Source organism: Aspergillus udagawae, assembly GCF_001078395.1.
Source record: "Aspergillus udagawae IFM 46973 DNA, scaffold_5, whole genome shotgun sequence".
Lineage (NCBI taxonomy): Eukaryota > Fungi > Ascomycota > Eurotiomycetes > Eurotiales > Aspergillaceae > Aspergillus > Aspergillus udagawae.
In genome coordinates, this window is record NW_025091268.1 from 343,534 (window position 1) to 362,797 (window position 19,264).

General features: G+C 50.7%; 4 protein-coding genes across 4 annotated transcripts; 1 reads left to right on the top strand and 3 right to left on the bottom strand.

Moving 5' to 3' along the window:
- Nucleotides 1-227: 227 nt before the first annotated feature.
- Aud_006936 (spherulation-specific family 4 protein) lies at nt 228-1,263 on the bottom strand (the record flags this gene model as incomplete). Its single annotated transcript, XM_043291833.1, has 3 exons — nt 228-542; nt 661-1,012; nt 1,064-1,263. The coding sequence occupies 3 exons, from the start codon at nt 1,261-1,263 to the stop codon at nt 228-230; spliced, it is 867 nt and encodes a 288-aa protein (XP_043147768.1).
- Nucleotides 1,264-1,913: 650 nt separating this feature from the next.
- On the top strand, nt 1,914-10,719 carry Aud_006937 (glycosyltransferase family 4 protein; the record flags this gene model as incomplete). Its single annotated transcript, XM_043291834.1, has 8 exons — nt 1,914-2,072; nt 2,124-3,044; nt 3,096-4,976; nt 5,026-7,428; nt 7,475-9,233; nt 9,290-9,749; nt 9,805-10,015; nt 10,069-10,719. 8 exons carry the CDS (start codon nt 1,914-1,916, stop codon nt 10,717-10,719), a joined length of 8,445 nt encoding a protein of 2,814 aa, XP_043147769.1.
- A 729-nt stretch (nt 10,720-11,448) lies between these two features.
- Aud_006938 (tyrosine-protein phosphatase) lies at nt 11,449-12,404 on the bottom strand (the record flags this gene model as incomplete). The annotated part of the gene is made up of 2 exons (XM_043291835.1): nt 11,449-11,783; nt 11,855-12,404. 2 exons carry the CDS (start codon nt 12,402-12,404, stop codon nt 11,449-11,451), a joined length of 885 nt encoding a protein of 294 aa, XP_043147770.1.
- A 1,539-nt stretch (nt 12,405-13,943) lies between these two features.
- On the bottom strand, nt 13,944-19,189 carry Aud_006939 (uncharacterized protein; the record flags this gene model as incomplete). Its single annotated transcript, XM_043291836.1, has 7 exons — nt 13,944-14,135; nt 14,206-14,508; nt 14,571-15,420; nt 15,471-16,073; nt 16,127-16,453; nt 16,507-18,179; nt 18,242-19,189. The coding sequence occupies 7 exons, from the start codon at nt 19,187-19,189 to the stop codon at nt 13,944-13,946; spliced, it is 4,896 nt and encodes a 1,631-aa protein (XP_043147771.1).
- Nucleotides 19,190-19,264: the final 75 nt, after the last annotated feature.

Here is a 19,264-nt window from a genome sequence, read left to right on the forward strand (position 1 = left end):
TAGCCAGTCGTAATATCACATTTTCCAGCGTCTGGCTTTCTGTCTATGCCCAAACACTGCCTATCAAAGCTTGGCGAATACGAAGTTTCAGCCTGCCACCCACTTATCAAGTATTTCCGGAATCCTGACAAAGCTAATTAAATACCTGTGATTACCTGAGATGTGATATGAAAAGTTCCAAGTCAACACATGCCTCCCCACAACCAATAACCATGGTTTCATCCACGTCAACTGGGCATGACAGCACACAAAGTGGGTAGCTGTGGGTCAAAACTCTCGTAGAAATTCTGGCTCAGTGTGGTAAGAAACAGATATTCCGCGCGCTGGCTCAGATCCTGGAGCAAGCCGCGGAGCGTTCCATTATTCATCGAAGGCGCCGAGTGGATCATGTAGCTGTAAGCCGTCCGGTTCGCAGGAAGCGCCATCAGATTCGCATGCTTGGTCTGATACTCCTGATAGGACTGCTCAAAGACAACGGTCACATCGGTCCCGCCAATGTTACTATATCGGGAGTCCGGGATCGCGCCTGGGTTATGGATCACCTAATGATGAATCATTAGTAGAGCCTCAAAGCATGTTTCATACCGCCAGGCAGTTTTGAGTTCGGTATGCTCTAGACAGCGTATTGAAACATGATACAAACAACAGAGACAGGCTCACCGTCCGGTCTGGCCTGAGCCCAGAGGCGTTCTTGGCCGCTTCATTGATCGTAGCCAGGTATTCGGCCGAAGCCGTGGTATACTCGCTGGGTACCTCGTCGAAAAAGATCCCATGCATGGCAAGATTTGGCGACACCGATGCCCAGCCGGAGTAGATGCCCACCTCCTGCAGCACCGTGGTCAGATTCCGGCTTGCATACCCTGTGCGCACGTATCCTACGGTCCGCACATTTGGGTACGCATTCAGCCGCTGGATCTGGTGTGCGTACTGCGAGCTAGGCTGCGAGCTGTTTCCCGGACCACTGCTAGGATTGATGACAATAGTAAAGTTGAGATTGGGGTAGTTGGTCACTCTGACGACATCAATGGACCAACTTTCTGAATCGGACAAGGTGTGAACTTACTCCTCGTACAGTGGATCCCACGTACTGTCGGTTTCTGGCCAGATATAGAGAGGGAATAAAATCGTAGCCTTTTTGCCATGATGCTTTTTGGGCAGGATAACTGCCAATGGCACCACAATGACAATAATGACCACAATTGCAATAGCGATCCCGATGCCAATCCACAAATTGCGTCGTCCTTTCACTTTCGAAGAAGCCATTGCAGGTGAGCGTGGTGCAACGATTGGAGTGAAGAGCACGTAAGCCACTTGACGGTGATGGAGATAGCAACAAAAAGGCGGATCTATAGCAGCAATCCAAGCGATCTCGATTCTTTACAAATACTTGAGAACGAACCTTCCCCGACTCCTCCACCACGGTCTCACCGGACGGCCAAGAGTAATGGCAACTTTTGACGAGAATTAGCGGCTGAAGACCAAGACACGTCCAGACCCTTGACTCGCTGGACGTATCCCACGCCCAAACTTAGACCCTGGTCTCAGAGTCATAGACTCGTTCCTGATAAAGAATTATTTTTGGATCGAACCCATGCAGCACTAGCGCCAGTGTGATTTAGCTCTGTTTCCTATCGTAATTTGGGCGGCAAAAACCCGAGCTGAAATCAGTGCTGGAATTTCCTTTCTTTCTTAAGCACAGGGACTCTGTAGCTCCGCCACCATGGAATTGGCGCGTCGTATCTGTCATAGAGATGTATCATTGAGTCCATCAGACTTTACTTAGCATAGACAGCAGGCAGGGTGGTGGTGGCTTCGGCCTTTATATCATCGTCTTATAGATCCGCACGCCCATGCCCCTGTAGTTTTGTGCATATCACTCGTTATCGTGTCCCTGATCCCCAGTTCCATTTGCCATGGGGACAGAATATCTGGGTCTCCATGCCATTGGATGGCATGGAATGCTCAAGACCTGGTGGGACAAAGTACTCGCAATCCTGCTATTGACCACCATCGTCCTGGGGTGTCTATATATCCTATTCATTATCGGGAAGAAGCTTTATGCTCGCTGGAAGGTATGTTACCATCCGATGTGTCTCAACTTGGATACTGATCATCTGCTCTAGGGGAGACGCCAACTGTCCGCCGCCCCCGTGGCCATCACTCGTTATCTGGAGCGCTTGAAGAGGGAAACGAAACCGCTCCGTTCGCAGAACCCCGAAAAGGTGGAACTGAAGACATTCGGAGTATACCTGGGGTCCATATCCAGCCCTCCTAGTCCGGCGCAATTGTCCATACTGTCACGATGGGACGTTATCGTGGTCGACCCTCTTCAACACGGGGTGGTGAGCGGTATATACAATTATTGTTCCTCCACCCACGTCCTTGGCCGGCTGGATGTCCATAGCCTGGTAAACCTGGAGACAAGCATCACAATCGATGAAGTCATTCAATGTTTGTGCGTCGTTGCTCAAACAGTCATCTCGAATTTCAGCCATCCACAAGGAAGGGAGTCACCAATTCACGGAGTCCTCTTGACAGAGTGGCAGAAGCATTTCCAACCAGTTGTACTCAACCTATTGGTCCAATACCTCAATGGTATTGGGATCGACGTATGGCTGGAGATGTCACCACCTGACTATCTCAGTGAACCTGAATGTCGCGACATCGACATTAGCCTCATTCGCGGCGTTGTCTACCGCAACGGTACGATACTTCCCGACGGAAACCAACGGGACTACTTTCAGATGGAAAAGGTGCGCACTGTCATGCGAGTTGTGGCTGCGCAAAAAGCCATGGGAGGCTGCACTCACGCCATGTGGGAGACAGTCAACGACGAAGTGAACGTATCCCACCATGTTCTCGGACGGACATTCAAGTGGTGCGGTTACAACAGCGCCATGACCTGGATTGGTCCTCAGTCCGCTTTGATCGACGCTGAAGTTGCCGTTCGTCGAACAATCAAGAACGAGCCCCTAGGAGCATTGATGTGGCTGAAGGACGATATTGTGCTCAAGGCCCACGACAACTGGCGCTTCAATGACAAGGTGAGTAATCCACTCCTCCGTAACGAGTACTAAGGCTGACGCAGATTTCAGGTTACGGGAGTCTCGGTTGAACATGATGCTCGCTACGAAAGCCTAAAGACCTTCGTACCCGATATCCTTGAGAGAATGACCATCGTTCCTCCTACAGATCGATCACTGGTTGATGCGCGCACAATTGATGTCGATGCGGTTGACTGGCCATCTAAAATGGATTACGCACACATGAATCCCTTCTCTGTCTCCTCCGACGGTGTCGACTACACCGGCCTAGGCTGTTTCCAAATGGGTCATGACTGTTCTGAAAAAGATATCAGTGACCTTCTCGAGGCGCAACGGAGCATCCGCGACCTAGATCTTCTCGACCGGATTCAAGTAGAGGAACTGCGTCGTATGGCAGCGGATCTGCGTGCTCTTGTCAAATCGCAGAAAGCTTCTACTGATACAGGCGCTATGTTTGCCACAATCCAAGAGTTGATTGATCTCCTTTCCTCTGGTAACGGTGCGGAAAATGACAAACTTCGGATCTGGGTCGGCTTGCACTCAGGATTTCGCACGAGCAGTGGGTCCCAGGTCTGGGGCATGTATGAGGTTGATGCGCTCAAGGGCTCGATGGATATTTTCATCTCTGGCAAGACTGTTGATCGGATAGGAACCACCTTGCACACCTTCCTGTCGCGTCGTAGGTTCAGCCGCTACGAATGCCTCAAAGCGGAAGTCGCCCTCGCGGCCGCCAGAAACACCCTTTCTCCGAAATGGGACCTGCCTCCTCGACTGGTGAACGATATCGAAGACCTCAGTCCCGCAGAGGCCTTGCTATGGATGCAGAGGTTGACACTGTCGACATGCAAAGAGTCCTCCACTTTAGTCGCTAAAGTCCGCAGTTGCTGTGAATATCAGCTGCTGGAAGTCCCTACTCTTGGCCAGTTGCGAGCTATGACTTCGACGGGCTACCTTAGCGGGGAAGTGTCGGCCAAGCAGCTTGTCGAGGGGCGTCTGGCCTGGTACCGCGACCAGGGGTGCGCATCGCTCGAACCAAGAAGTGCTCTGGCACTCTTTGAAAAGATTGACACGCGTCTTCCTGAGATACTCATTGAGGCAGACGGCTCGAGTCTGGCTCAGCTTACCCAAGTCATGGAGGCCATCCTCCAACCGGGCCAAATCGATGTGAAGGCAGACTTTCTTGCCCTGTCCGTCTTCTGCGCCTTTCGTAAGCTGGCCATGAACGAGATTTATCTCGAGGTTCTTGATCGCAACCCTCGTCCGAACCTCCATCACGTACAAACAGCCTGCTTTGCTGAGAATTATGCAGTCGGTGCCAGGTGCGATGCTTACATCGACATGACGCCCAAGGCCATTGGCAAGATCTTGTCCGATCGTGTCCGCGCACATTATCGCAAGCACCAACCGCCTCGACGAGAGGAAGCTTTCACGGAACTTCCGACTGCCTATGCGTCCATGGACATCGATCTGGATCCCAACGGAGGACAAGAGGGCCTCCCACTTTCTTACCGCTTTACGTTCCTTGGTATCTTTGCAGTTCCAGCGCTCATCGATATCACTCTTCTGACAACCATCGGACGAGGCCTGTATCTCACGACGTTCATGAGCAATGATGATAAAACATTGGCCACCACTGCCTTGATGGTTGCGCTGCTACTCTGCGGTGGCTTCGGCGGCTGGATCAGCTCGGGAGGCAGCTACTACCTATACGCCATGGCTTTTCCTGCGATGAGCATGTTCGTCATGACACGGTTCATTGCCGGTCTAGCAGTGGTCTCCGTTGGAGGTATCTTTGCGTTCATTGGCATCGGAATCGCCAAAGGCTTTGTGTCTGCTGTTGTCTTCTGCGCATACCTCATAATGCTGACGGTATATCTGATGACGCTTTCTGCATTGTCCATCTATCAGCTCCCTGGATTCCAGTTCCAGTCGGTAAGTCGATAAATAGACGGGATAATGGAATAACTACTGACCTTGGCAGGGCCGCACGGTAATCATGAGCTGCATTCCTATCCTGTTCATTTCTCCCGTCCTTACGATTTGGCTCCAACACGACATAATCATCTATCCCTGCGTACTGGCCGTCTTTTTGACAGCCCTACTGCTCGGCGCTCGACGAGTGATTGCCAAGTGGAATAATTGGTACCTTCATATCCCTTGCATCACTGACGGCCAGGTAGTCGACTGGTACCAGCGGACGTATCTTGCCAGTGCGTCTACTGATGATGCCGATAAGGAGTTGGCCTCCACTGCCCTGGCCCGCCAGACACTCTTGGCCTGTGTGCTAAAGGAACGAAAGCGTTGGTTCTGGACCAGGTCAACGGCCGACGCGTTCGTGAAGCGTCTCGCTGATCAATATTCTGCGACAATGTTTCTGCTCGTGTGGTACTGCAAATTCTCCCGGACGAGGCTTCCTCTTGCCTACAGTCCAACGTGGAACTTGCAGCTCAAAGCCGCTGTTGACACCATGGGCGACATGCAAAAGGGACTCAAATTGCATAATGCTTTCCTCCACTGGCGGCACACGGGTAAGGACGTATGGGGCGGAATTCTGTACTTCATCATCGCCCTCATGGACAAATGGACGGCCTTGTTCACCGGCGAAGGGCTTGTTGGACTCTCCTCCGCATCCAGTGAGACTTATCGCTTGGCTGTAGGCTTCGGTCTATGTTACTATCTAATCGGTGCTGTCATCCTCGACGGCGTCTCACAGCCGCTGTGGACGCTCGCCCATCAGAAGACACCTCAGCCGATCCCCTCTCTGGAATTCCTACGGGAAGCCACGCGCAACGATGCACGCGCTCGACGGGCGCTGTACTGGCGAAATCTGCTCAAGTTCTCTTTCCTTCATGTCTGGGCCATTGCAGTCACTTGTGCTCTCGTCTGGACCTTTGAAGGCTCACGCAGTGCCATCATCATGTACCTGGCGTATATCGGTGCATATACCGGTCTTCTTTGGTACCAGTATAACAGAATTTTCACAGGATCCCGATCGGATCGAGCACTGACTATTGGTGCTGTTGTTGGTTTCCTGGCTTGCATCCTCCTGCGAGTACTTCCTCGGGAGTTTGCTTACAGCGGTGTGCTCGGATTGGCAGTTGGCACCTGGACGACGGGCATTGCGTCTTTCTTCAGGGCTGACGTGGCATGGCCCCGTGGTCAGAACCTGACCGGTGTTGATAAGGACAACGATGCGGTATCGTACACCTGCAGCACACTGGAGCCTGACCCGGATTTCTCACAAACCACATTATCAAATACCTTTAATGCAATCCGTGCTCTTTCTCCTGAGCTCCGGTACAAGTTGGATGCTTCTCAACACCCTGGAGCAGAGGTGATTGATATCCTTCGTTCGACGGGCGAGACCAAGACATCCCCCGGCTTGCAACAGGCTTTTCCTCAAGAAGAGACAATATTGCAACGCACAGCCGAACTATGGCAATCAGGAGAAACAGTTGTCGAGCTTGTATCGGCACGCCATCTCTTGCTGCCACCACATGACCCTACCATGCGCGCAATCACACAAAGGACAGGAGACCGGCTTCACATTTTCATTCTGATCAGCCTGGACCTTGTTGGGGACGAGTGGGTTGTGAACATTCGTCGCAATTGCCGAGCCATCGCTGAGACTCTCGTTCAAGTTACGGCGGAAAGCCGACTGCAGCTTTCTCGCGATCATGCAATGCTGGCAGAGCTCTTGGTAGCCCAGCATCATGAAAGTGATGCACTTGCGGTTCCTGAAGGCATCAAGCGCCAGCTCGAAAGCTCTTCGTCTGAAAGGAAGCGGGTGATCGCAAACGCTCAAAAGACAATGCTCCGCCATCTGCTCCTGGGAATGGACCCTGAGAGGGAATGGGATCTCATGCCCCGGCACGTCCATGCCTTCTTGTTAGAAAGAGCATGCGGCCAACCGACTCGTCTTTCTGCAGCCGATGTGGAGTGGATTCGTTCCCGAGCTGGCCAAACCGACGCAGTGGAGCTTCACTGTCTCATTGCGAGGTATGGTTTGAGTACTTCCCTAGCGGTACTTGTAGGCCAGTACGCGGGAGCCATCGCTGCCCATGATGAGGACTTTGGACCCAGGTCAGATTTCCGAGACTCCAGCTATGATCAACTAATTACCACGGTGACATCCGAGGTCGAGCCCAAGAACAAGGGCCTTATCGAGTTTATCCGAGTCACAGTTATGAGGTTTCTTCAGAAGATTCAAACCTGTATCAAGTTCACTGTGCTCTCCTTGGTCGCAGATCCCGAGTATCAACGAGAATTGAACTATATCCTTCGTGGGCAGTCGCTGGTCTTCTCGTGGCCCATCACATGGATTTTGACTGCTATTTGGTCTTTCTGCAAGGCCTTGCAGGGCCTTATCCTCCCCCTTGTTCTGGTATGTCGTCAGTTTCCTATCCCCGATCTGAGCTAACCTTCCGCAGTTACATGGTCGAGACAAGGTTTCTGCACTGTATAAGAACATGAAAGGACAGAAGACGGTGCTGGAAAAGAACCGTATCGTCCTTGAAAGTTTGAACGGTCTCTTGACTTGTTTCATGCATATCGAGACAGACGGTTGTTCTCGACTTTACCAATACTCCGGTCGCCACGAGCAAGAACCAGATCAGCGGCAGAGTCTGGTGGCCATCAACACATACACTGATAAGCTCATCCTTTGCAGTCGGGAAGAGTACGATGCCAAGGGAACGCTGCGTAACGAGTTCGTCTATGATTATCCTGAGACGTCCCGGGCAAAGCTCCCCATGCAGCGGCAGTGCCTTGCTGGCGAGTTGGAGGGACAAGTAGTCCAGTACGATCAGCGAGGATACATTACCACCGGGTCCGCCATGAGAGGCGTCAATCCCGTTCAGTTCCAGTACTGGTACCGCAAGAATGCCAAGTTCGACGACGAGTTGCTTCGTGCCGAGTATGTCTTTCCGCATATCAAAATCAAGGTCGCCTGGAGTATGCCGCCACCCACGCGTCCGGAGCGCCTCGACAAATGGATCCCCTATCCGCGGGTCACTGAGGCTGTGTTCATTCAAGACGGCGATGTCTATAATGCTCAGTGGACATATGATCACAAGTTCCATCCGATCATTGCGACTACTCTCAACGGCGAACACATACCCACGCCGCCCATGATCTGTGACGACTGGTTCCATGTCCTCGAAAAGCCAACGGGGTGTAGCTTCTTGCACGACAATCCGCTCGTCTCGTTCTCTTCAACCAAAACGAACATTATTGCCCGTCATCTGAGACTGAATATCAAGCAATATCCGATTCCAACCTCGCGTGCTCGGACACATCTCTGGAAGTCTTGGAAAGCGTCCAAAGAGTTTGATGCGGTTACTGCCCGGTGGTTAGATGAGATTCTCCTTCGATCAGATCGTATTCTCCGTCCGTACTGGAGGCGGCGTGACTGGGGTCGCCTGGATTCAGCAGCAGACTATCTCGATGCCCAGGTAGACACCATTCTCGCTCGTGTCGACATTGATCCGGAAATCAGTTCATGGACTCAACTGGCCTTTAAGATCAGCGACCTGTACAGTTTCGGCCAAGGAGGTGACGCAAGGATCAATACACGCACGCTGTCAACACAGCTGCAAGATACTGACAGCGAACTGCATGTTTTAGCGATGGACACTGGGACTTGGCCGAATGAGCCAGGTGGTGTCTCTGCATGCCGACGGGACATGGTCAACGATCTGAAGCATATCCGGTGGCACATCCTCGCTGAGGCGGCGAACGATTTTGGCGTCCCCAAGTTCCAGATTGAGCGTAATGTGCAGTCGCTGACTGTCCTGCCGCAATGGGGTCTAGACTTCCTTAACCCGACACACGGTGTTTTCCAAAATTTCTTGGACTCCGCAGTGGTCGAGAAGTCATACGACACCACCGTTGCAGATATCCGACGCAACTTCCTCCCCATTCTATCCAGCATAGTTCGGTGTTCCCGAGCCGTGCAGCTCACGCCATCACATATCGAGGAAGCAACGCGTGCCCTAGTGGACTTGAACACATACTTTGAGTCGTCTCGCAGTTGGAACGACGTCTGGATGAGTGATACTGTCAAACAGGCGTGGAGAGAGATGTGGCTCAGCGAAGACACGCCTGGCGCTGTTCCTGTTTCACAATGGTTGAATTCCGAAAGACCCACGCTCCTGCAGCTTGACTCGGCATTGGACATGTGGCACCGCTGTAAGTTCTTATTCCTTCCTGGTCAGCGCTGTATTCATGATCACTGACTGCCGTAGACCTCTTCATCTTCTCCATCCCCGTTCCCGACAAGATTCCCGATGTTTTCCAGGTTTCACACCATTTCACGGGCGCTACATACGGTGTCCTGTGCAAGGTAAAGCGTCAATGCGCCTTACATGTCTGGGACCATTGCGTCTCGTTCCGTGAGATGACCACATTCTTGTCGTCCGCTGTGTCCTTCGATTCGACTTTCGTCAATAGCAGTCTGATTGGCTTAGGACATCTTTCGTGCGTTCTGATCCAGCACCACGCAGATGTCGTTCTTCCATGCGCCGAATACTTCAATCCAGGATGGGAAATTGAACTAGGAACCTGCGAAGGCGCCCTCCAACATCGCCGGACCTTCCGCCGAAAGATTGACCCGGTTGTGAACGGAATCACCAACATGGACAAATACAAGCCAATTGAGACCATCAAGACTGCTACCCCGACAGTAGTCATGTTGTCACATATTCGGTGTGTGATTCGAGACTTGAATTCGCCGGATTAAGTTAGCTAACTTCTTTCGCAGATATGTCAAAGACATCAAGACAGCGATCATGGCAACTGACCTCATTGTCAATATTTGGGGCTTCAAGGATTATCGGCTGCACATCTACGGGGACATGGAGCGTGCGCCGGCCTACGCTTCGGAATGTCAGGAGATCATCGCCTCCAAGGGCCTGCGTGAGCACGTTGTCCTGAAGGGGTTGGGAAATCCATCCGTTGTCCTTCAAGACGCTGTAAGTTATATTCCGCCTTTCCTTTTACCGGCGATGTGGCTAATCCGATACAGTGGTTGTTCATGAACTCGTCCATTTCTGAAGGTCTCCCATTAGCCATGGGCGAGGCCGCGTTGACTGGTGTCCCTGTGGTGTGCACAGATGTTGGTGCATCGTTTTGTGTGGTCACCGACCGCGCCACGGGTAAGAAGTTCAGCGAAGTGGTTGCGCCCAACGATGCTATATCCCTGGCCAGCGCTCAAATCAGGGTGCTGGCCTTACTGGGCCAATGGAGCGCTTTTGCCGAGGACGAGGAGGGCTATGTGCCCCCCAGTTTATCGCTGCACCCTTCGCGTGAAGAGGTAGAACAGATCACACGGCGTATGTACGAAAAGGCCGAGCAGCGTCGCAAACTTGGCATGCTGGGTCGGTCGAACGTCTACAACAATTTCTCGAGTGATCGGTACCTCCGGGAACATGAACAAATGCTCTGGCTGGGCAAGTACCAGAGCCGCAGCTACGTTGCTCGAGGCCCTGGTTCGTCGAGTAACTCCAGCGGGTTTTTCAAAGAGAAGTGGAAGTCGTCTATTCTGATCGAGCAAACCGAGGAGCTTCTGACCCCAAACTCGGACACGTGGTGGACTCCCTTCCGTCCGACGTTGAAGCGAGGAAGTCGTTATGGGGGCGCCATCGAAGGAACGTCGGGAACCCAGACACCGGTTTGACCTGGTATAATTTTAATGTATAATCATCTGTTTCTTGAATACTTGCCAGCGATGTATATTGCATATAACGCCTATATGATTTTCTATGTTGGAAATGATTATGAGTTAATAACTAGCCCTCGCGATTGAGACCGTATATATAACTGGAGCAGTTTCCACCATGCTTGCTATAATTCCGATCATCCCGCTGTCGTTAATCACTTGCAGCCTGAAGGCTTTAGATTGTGCAGTATAAATTGCTGGACACATACCTTGCTATAGGCTAACTTTCATAGACGGATTTGTGTGGCCAGAAATTTGGATGTTGTCAAGGTCGCCGGCCATTGTTGTTATCGTGACTGGTTGGTTAGGCAGTAGCTGTTCGGCATGGGACACATGTGGAGCCTTCAGCCTGAGGAAAACAATGGATGGCCAAGCCATCAAAATCAAACGTAAATAAGCAAAATCTTGCGTCAGATATCAAGGAGTCGTTCCTTAGGGCAGTAAAGGATCCTAGAGTTCAATAATAACTTACTTTCCTGACAGTTGTATCTGCAGTGTCTAGGCCCCTTGATTCTTATTGTTAAAATGCCGACTTCATACATTCTATATGTTGAAGGCGAAGAAAATATAATGCATGATACTGCTAGATGGCAAGCATTCACAACCATATTGCTCGAATCTATTTGCTCCAGAAGTAGAGTACACAGCAAACCTCTACCACAAGATCTGAAGTAGATAATAACCACTTCATGATTCTCCTCTCAACACAGCCCGAACAGCCTCGACATCAGCTTTGCTCATGCCAATCACATCCATCGCAAACCTCTCCATTCCGCCATATTTCACCTGGACAGCCTCCAGAAACGCCGTCATGTACGAAGCCTTAATAGCACTAAACTCCTTGAAACCTGCGGCTCCCGGAGCGCACTCAGGCCATGCCTGTTGCAATGTGCGCAGAAGATACTCTTTCTCTGTCTCAATGCCGACTCTTGTCAAGGCGTAATCCCTCACAATAAGTTCGTTCGGAACACCTGCAAGGCCCAGCAGCAGTGCCGAAGTAACGCTGGTACGGTCTTTACCCGCTAAAATTGTGCGAGTGCTAATCAGTAACGTCTTGCGTACTGGTGGGGCCTAGTGACCTGGTTCAACATACCATGACAATGAAAAAGTATAGCTTTCTTCTCCCCTGCAGATCCAGCGTTCAATTCGTCGCGGATATAGGTTAGTAGACCCTTGAAGATTGGTACATGGGACTCCAGGATATACAAATACATATCCCTATACGCATCGTTGCCGTTATTAGCGGTAAAGTCGCTCAGGTTGACTGGTGGGGGTGTCCCTATCTGGGGCTGCCAGAAATGCTTCACCTGCTCATGTAACTGTGGAGGGGGGAAGAGTAATCTTTCCCTGTGACTTCGAAGATCGAAAATAGCACCCAGCGATAACTCTGACATGAGCTGGGTTTTTCCGACTTCTGTGACATTGGAGAGGAGTCCAGAGCGGTAGACTAGGCCGGGCTGGATTCCCGGGTGGCCGCTCTGACCTAAATCGCGGATATTGAACACCCCTTCAACAATCCGGAACGGTGGCTCGCTAAGAACACGAGCGAGGGCATCCGACGGAATAGGCTGGTCGATCTCAAGGTCTATGAAATCTGCCAGCTCAAGACCGGAAGCGACGGGGCTCGCGGTGATGGTACCCATGCTTTGATGACTAGGTATATTTACTGGCCCACTGCTAGGAATGATGCTCGGCTGAATTCTGTCAAAATCACGGCGTATACGTCTCTGCAGAGAGAATGGTGACTTCTATAAGGACCAGGATTGATGACTCATGGCTCCTTAAACGAGAGCTTCAATCCACATCACCACGTCAGGATGTCTTAGCCAAGGCTTCATCTCGTATCCGTCAACCTATAGGATCATTGAGGGGCCAGGGTCTTTCGTGATGCTATTTATGGTGGTATCGGAATTCGGCACACTCAGTTCCTCAGATCTGTTGCAGGAGTATAGACCCCATGGAATGCCCCGGATTTAACCAAGTGCCACTTAACTGGCTGACCAGGGGTGAAGCAAGAACGAGATGCGCAGGCTGCGGGCCTAAGGTCACCTTGGAAGCAATCCACGCTCTAAAAGAGGGAATCACTCAATTCCACAGATGGAACATCTTCCTGAAGGTCCTGGTAAAAAAAAGATCCCTTGTAGAATAGTCGTGAAGGGACATTCGTGACGAATTCTCCAGCTCTGGCACATGTTGCCCATTGGCGTGCGGGAAATGTCTTGAGCATGACGACGCAGGGGCCAACAATCCCTGTAGAAGCTGTAACGTTTGTTGTAGACTCCTGCCAAATTGGACCAACAGCTGACAACAAGCTGCGTAGGAGTCCGCGGCAGATCCACTCGAGTTTTCCATGTCTCCAGCTTGGCCAATCGCGACAAAGTTTAGCCTTCAGATTGCAAATTCCTAGATACGAGAAGAGCAGAATGAACGATCCGGGGTCCTCGAATATACGACGTTGGGTAAAAGACGGAGTGCCTCCTTAAATCATGTTCAAATCTTAATTCGGTTTTGGACTTCGCGAGACAAGGGCCAGGAGGGATAGCGTAACAGGACAACGCAAGTTGGTAGCGCGTTGTGCAGAAGTATTTATGCCGAAAATCAGCTGGACCGGATTTCTGCCGACTTACTCTGCCTATTGTTGAGCATGTGAAAGAAGTTGGGCTGAGTCGAGCTGGGACCTCGTTCCGGGTCCCCAAGGACCTGCTTTATTGTAAACCACACTTGAATTATAGTTGTAGTTGTACTCTCTTCACTGAGATCTAGCGAGATCTAGCTGTTTCTCATGGACTGAAACCGCTAAGAAATGTTCTCGCAGGTTTCCCAAGTTTGTCTCGCTAGATCGCGTGCGCGGTGCAGACACAGCAATTTAAAGCATATTTGCGGTGATCTGGGAGGCTTCCCAAAGACCGCGGCGCTTTTAAATGGAGATGTGCGAGATGATGCTCCGCCAGCAAGAAGTAGCCAGTAGGAGTGGTACTCAAGCTTGCGCTGAAACTTACAAAGGTCAAATCAGAATGTTGGAGATGCCATAGATGTGTTAGACTTTGAACGGCAACAGCCGCTGAGGCTGAACATACATTATGACGACTCTCTTTGTTTAATCATTCAGGGTTGACTGGTCGCCTATGTCAGGAGGGACACACGTAGTTAAGCTAATCTTCCCAGATGCTAGTTGCTCACAACTATGCGGCCAGACTGGGATAAACACTGTATGACTCCGGCGAGAAAACTAGCCTCTGCTCTTGTCGTAGACTCTCCGGATCAACATAAATTTTCAACCCCATGCTCTCCTTGCCTAAGTAGTAAACTCTGAAAACGACATAGATCTCTGGCTCTTCCAGTCCGGCGTTAATATCAGTCCACATTGTCTGCATCTATGGGTTGACCGTTAGTAAAAACTATTGCAACAGGGCACGATCGAGGACGCAGGGCCCCGTAACTTACTCGTCTGAACTGGCTTTTGCTCATGAAAAAAGGATTGTCGCACTCCCCAGTCGTCGTCTTCACTTCTATGTAGTACGTCGGATTTGAACCATGCCACCGTGCGTGAGGCAAATAGCCAGCGTCAATCAAGGTGGTTGTTAAGACTGAGTTCGTGTCGCGGTAGACTACGTCTGCAGTCTCTAAACCATACCAGGGTGCAAGGTCGTGGTAGTCGGGATGGACGGAGATATGCTTGCGAATGGTGCTGCGCCAGTTGTCACGGCTAAACTCTGGAAGGTCTGACGACGACAAGAGCTCAAATACCTAGAATATTACGAATTAGCTACTTCGGCTTGCAACGGAAGGGATGTAGAAGGCTGTCTGACAAATAACTCTCCGGCAGCACCGATTTTGATATCGTGTGCAAGTTGATTCTCAGATCGGACCCCGAAGGTCGATTCATGTGAAGTATTTGCACCACTCCCCACTGTGTTCATTGGGCGTTGCAAAACTTCAGAAAGTGTGAGCGGACGAGCCAGTCTGATGACTTTGTCTAGAAGCTGAATGTACGGATGATGCTCGGCGAAAGGCCTGGGGACTCTGTCCGGGGATGGCCAGTCGGGATAAGGAACAGTGAATGGCCGCGGGGGTGGAGCTGACGCCCTGTTGTGAGTGACTATTGTCCTCGGTAGCTCTCCTGCGCCTTCAGGGCTTGAGCGTGGTGTATCTTGCGGTGTGTACATACCCTCCCCACTCTCCTGAGCCTCGTCCGATCCAGAGAAAACGTCGCCTCCTTCAATAGAACCGTCTGAGATTGTCGTGTCTGTAGGTTCAGATTCAGGTTGTAGAGCGATGTCGGGAGAGATCCGAACAATCCCATGGCTATCTAGACATTCATCAATCAAGTCACCCGGAGTGAAGAAAACCGATGCGAAAGTCAATGATACTGTGGAGTCCATCTTAAGTCCAAAATAACGTCCCAGGCTTTGGGGAAGCTCTTTGTTGTAGCAGCGTCGACGGTCACTGTGGTCTCTGGGAATGTAAATGTGTAACACATCATTAATCTCCTCGATATGCACCAACCCCGTATCACTCTGTACTCTCGCCGTAACTTCGTTTAACTGAAGGACAAGCGTTTTTTTAAAGCCGGCGCTTTCATAAACAAGGGCATTTTGCAGTTGCCGGAGCCTCTGGCCAACAGTTTCCTGGCCTTCCTCACTGTAATGTAGGATGCAGCTATAGCTTTTTTAGCAAGCGTCTCGGGCAACTCCGGCTACCAAACTTACCGGTAAAAGTGTGTCGCCTTTTTGCGGAACTCCCGTGTTTCCCTGGAGCAGTGCTCGTGGGATGGCTGATCGACATCAGTCTGCTCCAGGACTGCCTTTGACATGTATCGGCTCTCCAGACCGATACGTTCCAGGAGGTGGCGCAAGCGCCAGCCTTCTTCAAGAGAGAAGTCCAGAATGGGAACTTTGTCCCGAAAAGCAGAAAGATATTGAACCCGGTCCGCAATGAAAAATGTATCAGTGAGTTTTAATATCTCCACGGTGCCATTGGGCATTGCTACCGGCAAAAATCTAAGGTGTGCAAGACCCCTGAGCTGATCTGACCCTGGTCGCAGCGCATCGAGGTTATAGATGGCAGTTTTGACCGCACCAATATCCACAACCTCATTAGATGCTAACTTCTTGAGTTGCTCTAAGTAAGTCGCTGCTGTCGGAGTTTGCACATTCAGAGGACCGCGGAAGAAGCTCTCCAGCTCGAGGTATACAGTGCTGATGCCATACTGTACTCCAATTTTTGGAGCGTCTGCCCATACACAGGATTCAGGCGTCACCCAAGATTGTTCTGTCGGAAGATAGACCAGTTTCTCTTCAATGAATTTGCTCCTAGGATTCAATTAGCCCCGTACCGTCTTTCATGTCACATGCATAACTCGTACAGTATCATAGCGCCATCATCAGGTTTCTGTATATTCTGCGAGATACACTTGTAAATCGTCTTCAGGTCGTCCAGATCCACGTCCGCGTTGTCTTTGCGCCACTGAAGCTCCTCGAGATATGTGCCGACGTCCGCATCACGAACGGAGAGTATATCCTTAAACAAACATGCCACATGTGGGTCGTTCGAGTATTCCGGGTGAGTAGCAAGAGGGTGCTTCGTCCGAAGAGAGGGATGTCCGTTCCAGACACACTCTGAGAGAAATGCTAACTCTAGAATCCCCCCTGGACGTGCGGGAATGCAGGTAGCTTTCCACTCTATGAAAATTCTGCATGGAGCTGGTTAATATTGGTAATCTCAGCGGTTGAGGAAAATACTTACTCCCGCAATCCAATGGGATCATCGGGAAACCGAATGAAGAGCTCCTTATACATCCTGAAGAAGGCGGCCTGTGTCTGGATGTTATCAGCGGCTTTTTCTTCTAGGCGGCAGAAAATTTCCAGAAAAAAGTAAATATCTGCCTCTAGGTTCACCCTAAATGAGGCTAAGAACTCCCATCCATCGATACCATCGGTTGCTAAGTTAGCAGGAATATCTATGAATTTACTGAAAATCTCCTCGACACCTGCATCGGAACATAACCGCTGCATCTCCTTGGATGGATAATAAGTCCATTCTAGAACGGTCTGGGAGTGATTCCGACAAGGAACTCGCATTTCCTTCAAGGCCTCGATCACGCGCGGAGTAAGATCTGACTGCAGGCTGCTCCAGCATGTTTTCAATATTCCTATCAGGATTATGGGGCGATATTTCGCCATGTGCTGACACAGCGTGGATAATCCATCTGTCCGGGGACTTTTTAGCCTTGGGATGCGGCGAACCAATGCCACTTCTTCCAGCCACTGCTCCCAGGTGCGCCCATTACTGACGGTCCCGGGTGGCACAGCCTCAATATATGCGTGGTGGATAAGATGCATTTCAAAGGGAGGATAACTCTCCTGGCTGACCCCGCACAGCAATTCCTGAGCGAGGTGCTTCGTGCCATATTCTCCTAGGGTCTCGAAGTATAAGTCATCCTTGATAATTTCGGCACCGAAAGTGACAAAAGCGCGGTAAATTCGTTTCCCGGTCTTGTCCATGATGAAGATGCGATTGTCTAACGCTTCCTCTTTCCCCAGGGTCCTGAAGAGGTACGTCAAGTGGCTGACTGATTTCTCCAGCGTGACCCCATGGGGTACATCGTACAGCTTCAGAATAGACCTCACTACTCTCTTTGGCTCGCAACGTGCTACTCCCAACGTCTCGAAAAGTTCCCGTCTTGCTTTGTTTTCCAGCACGCTCCGTTGAACGATTCGTATGTCGTTCAGGCCCTCGGGTATAGGAATTCCTCTCTCATCATCTGGGAAATAGACTGCAGAAGACCGAGGTGATAACAGTGACCCGTCCGAAGTGGGGATGAGGGCCATTTTTCTTATGCGCTCAGTCAGAGAAGAGCGCCCCGGCTGCCGTTTTAGAGCGCGCAGAAGCAGAGTTGCAATTTTGGTATGCCAATCATCATCTAAACTCGAATCTAGAAACCTTGGTGATGAGCCCTCAAGGTATGGTTCCAAACGATCTAAGATGGATTCATAGGACAGATTCTTCACACCAAGATCGGTCAAATTCTCAGCATGTTTAGTCCAAATATATGACTGCGCCAGGTAAACCTCAGGCTCGATATCGTCCAACAAAGGCTGGCCATAATGATCGCAGTGCTGTGATGACAGGTGTTGAAGCTGCCTGGGGTATTTCAAAACACCTCTTCGGGAAATTAGAATTCTGGATTCCTTTAGGCGGTCGAAAATCATCTCTCGAAGATCAGCCCAGAAGGAGTCGTGAATGTACATCCCCTGAAGATACTGTAGCCATTCATATCTGAGCGACGTATGCTTACAAAAGTAGGTGACGGCTTGGAGGAACAAATGGCTAATACCGTCACGGATAGCATAGTTTCTATCGCAACGATGGACCCCTTGTCGATTGGCTTGGGTGATAAAGTCCGATTGGATGAGAAACTATTTGGATATTAGCGGACTGTCTTTGATCAGAGTCCCGAGCAAGAAACAAAATTACTCACATTGAATCCCTCATGACGCATCGGGAGGAAGGAATACACATACTGGGCCTGAATGAGAGGACTAAAGTCCTCCTTTACTGGGAACGCTAGGATTAGGTCAACCTCGGGTTGCCCAGGGCGACTGGGATGCTGTGGAAGATTGGAAAGGGTGGTCGTTTCAAGATGGTAAAATTTCTTCTGTTGTTCGCCATTCGTCTCCTTGGTAAGCGTGACCAAGCGCTTTGACAAGTCCTTCTGGCGCCTGAAGGATATCTGTGACTGCAAAGGTAGGATCTCAATCGTGAGCCTCCGCAGTTTACGGAGAAAGAGCAGCATCGTGTCCGGGATCTCCCTCAGCTCCGAAGCGCGACGCTCGAAGTCGCCGATATGTGTAAGAAAGAGTGTTATTCGGGTGTTCACACCAGGGGGTAGATCCCGAGGCTTCTCGTTGAACGGGGTGATCATGCCTAATCCACTCTCCCCATGGCGGTGCTCAAAGAAGAAGCAAAAGGGCCCTGACTGGATAGATACTCTGTATGCAACCTTGAATACAGATTTGAAGCCGATGCCTTTGTGGCCGATATAGCCGCCCGTTTGTTTCTTTGAACTCCGGTGAATGCTGCATATGGCCCGCACGTCATTCTCAGTAAAACCGTCCTCGTTGGAGTCCACAGTTATATGATCTTTATGTAGAGTGAGATGGAGAAATGGCTCCTCCGCTTGACTAGCAGCATGGTGATAACAATTATCTTCCGCGTTTTGGATAAGCTCGAAGATGAACCTTGTGTCCGCGTCGTACAGGTCTTCTGCCACGTGTACAATCGAACTTCCAGCGATAGTCTGCAGATTCTTGAAGGCCTTCAATGCCTCTTGGGGCAGTGCTTTCTGAACCTCGAGAGAGAAGCCACCGTTTGTCACCCGGATGTCGTCTACAATCGCTTGCGCCTGCTCAATGGACAATGGTGCCATCGGGGAGTTGAGGATGTAAGGTGAAACAACAACGGTCTACTGAGTAATAATGGTTCCCTTTTGCAAGTTTTAGTT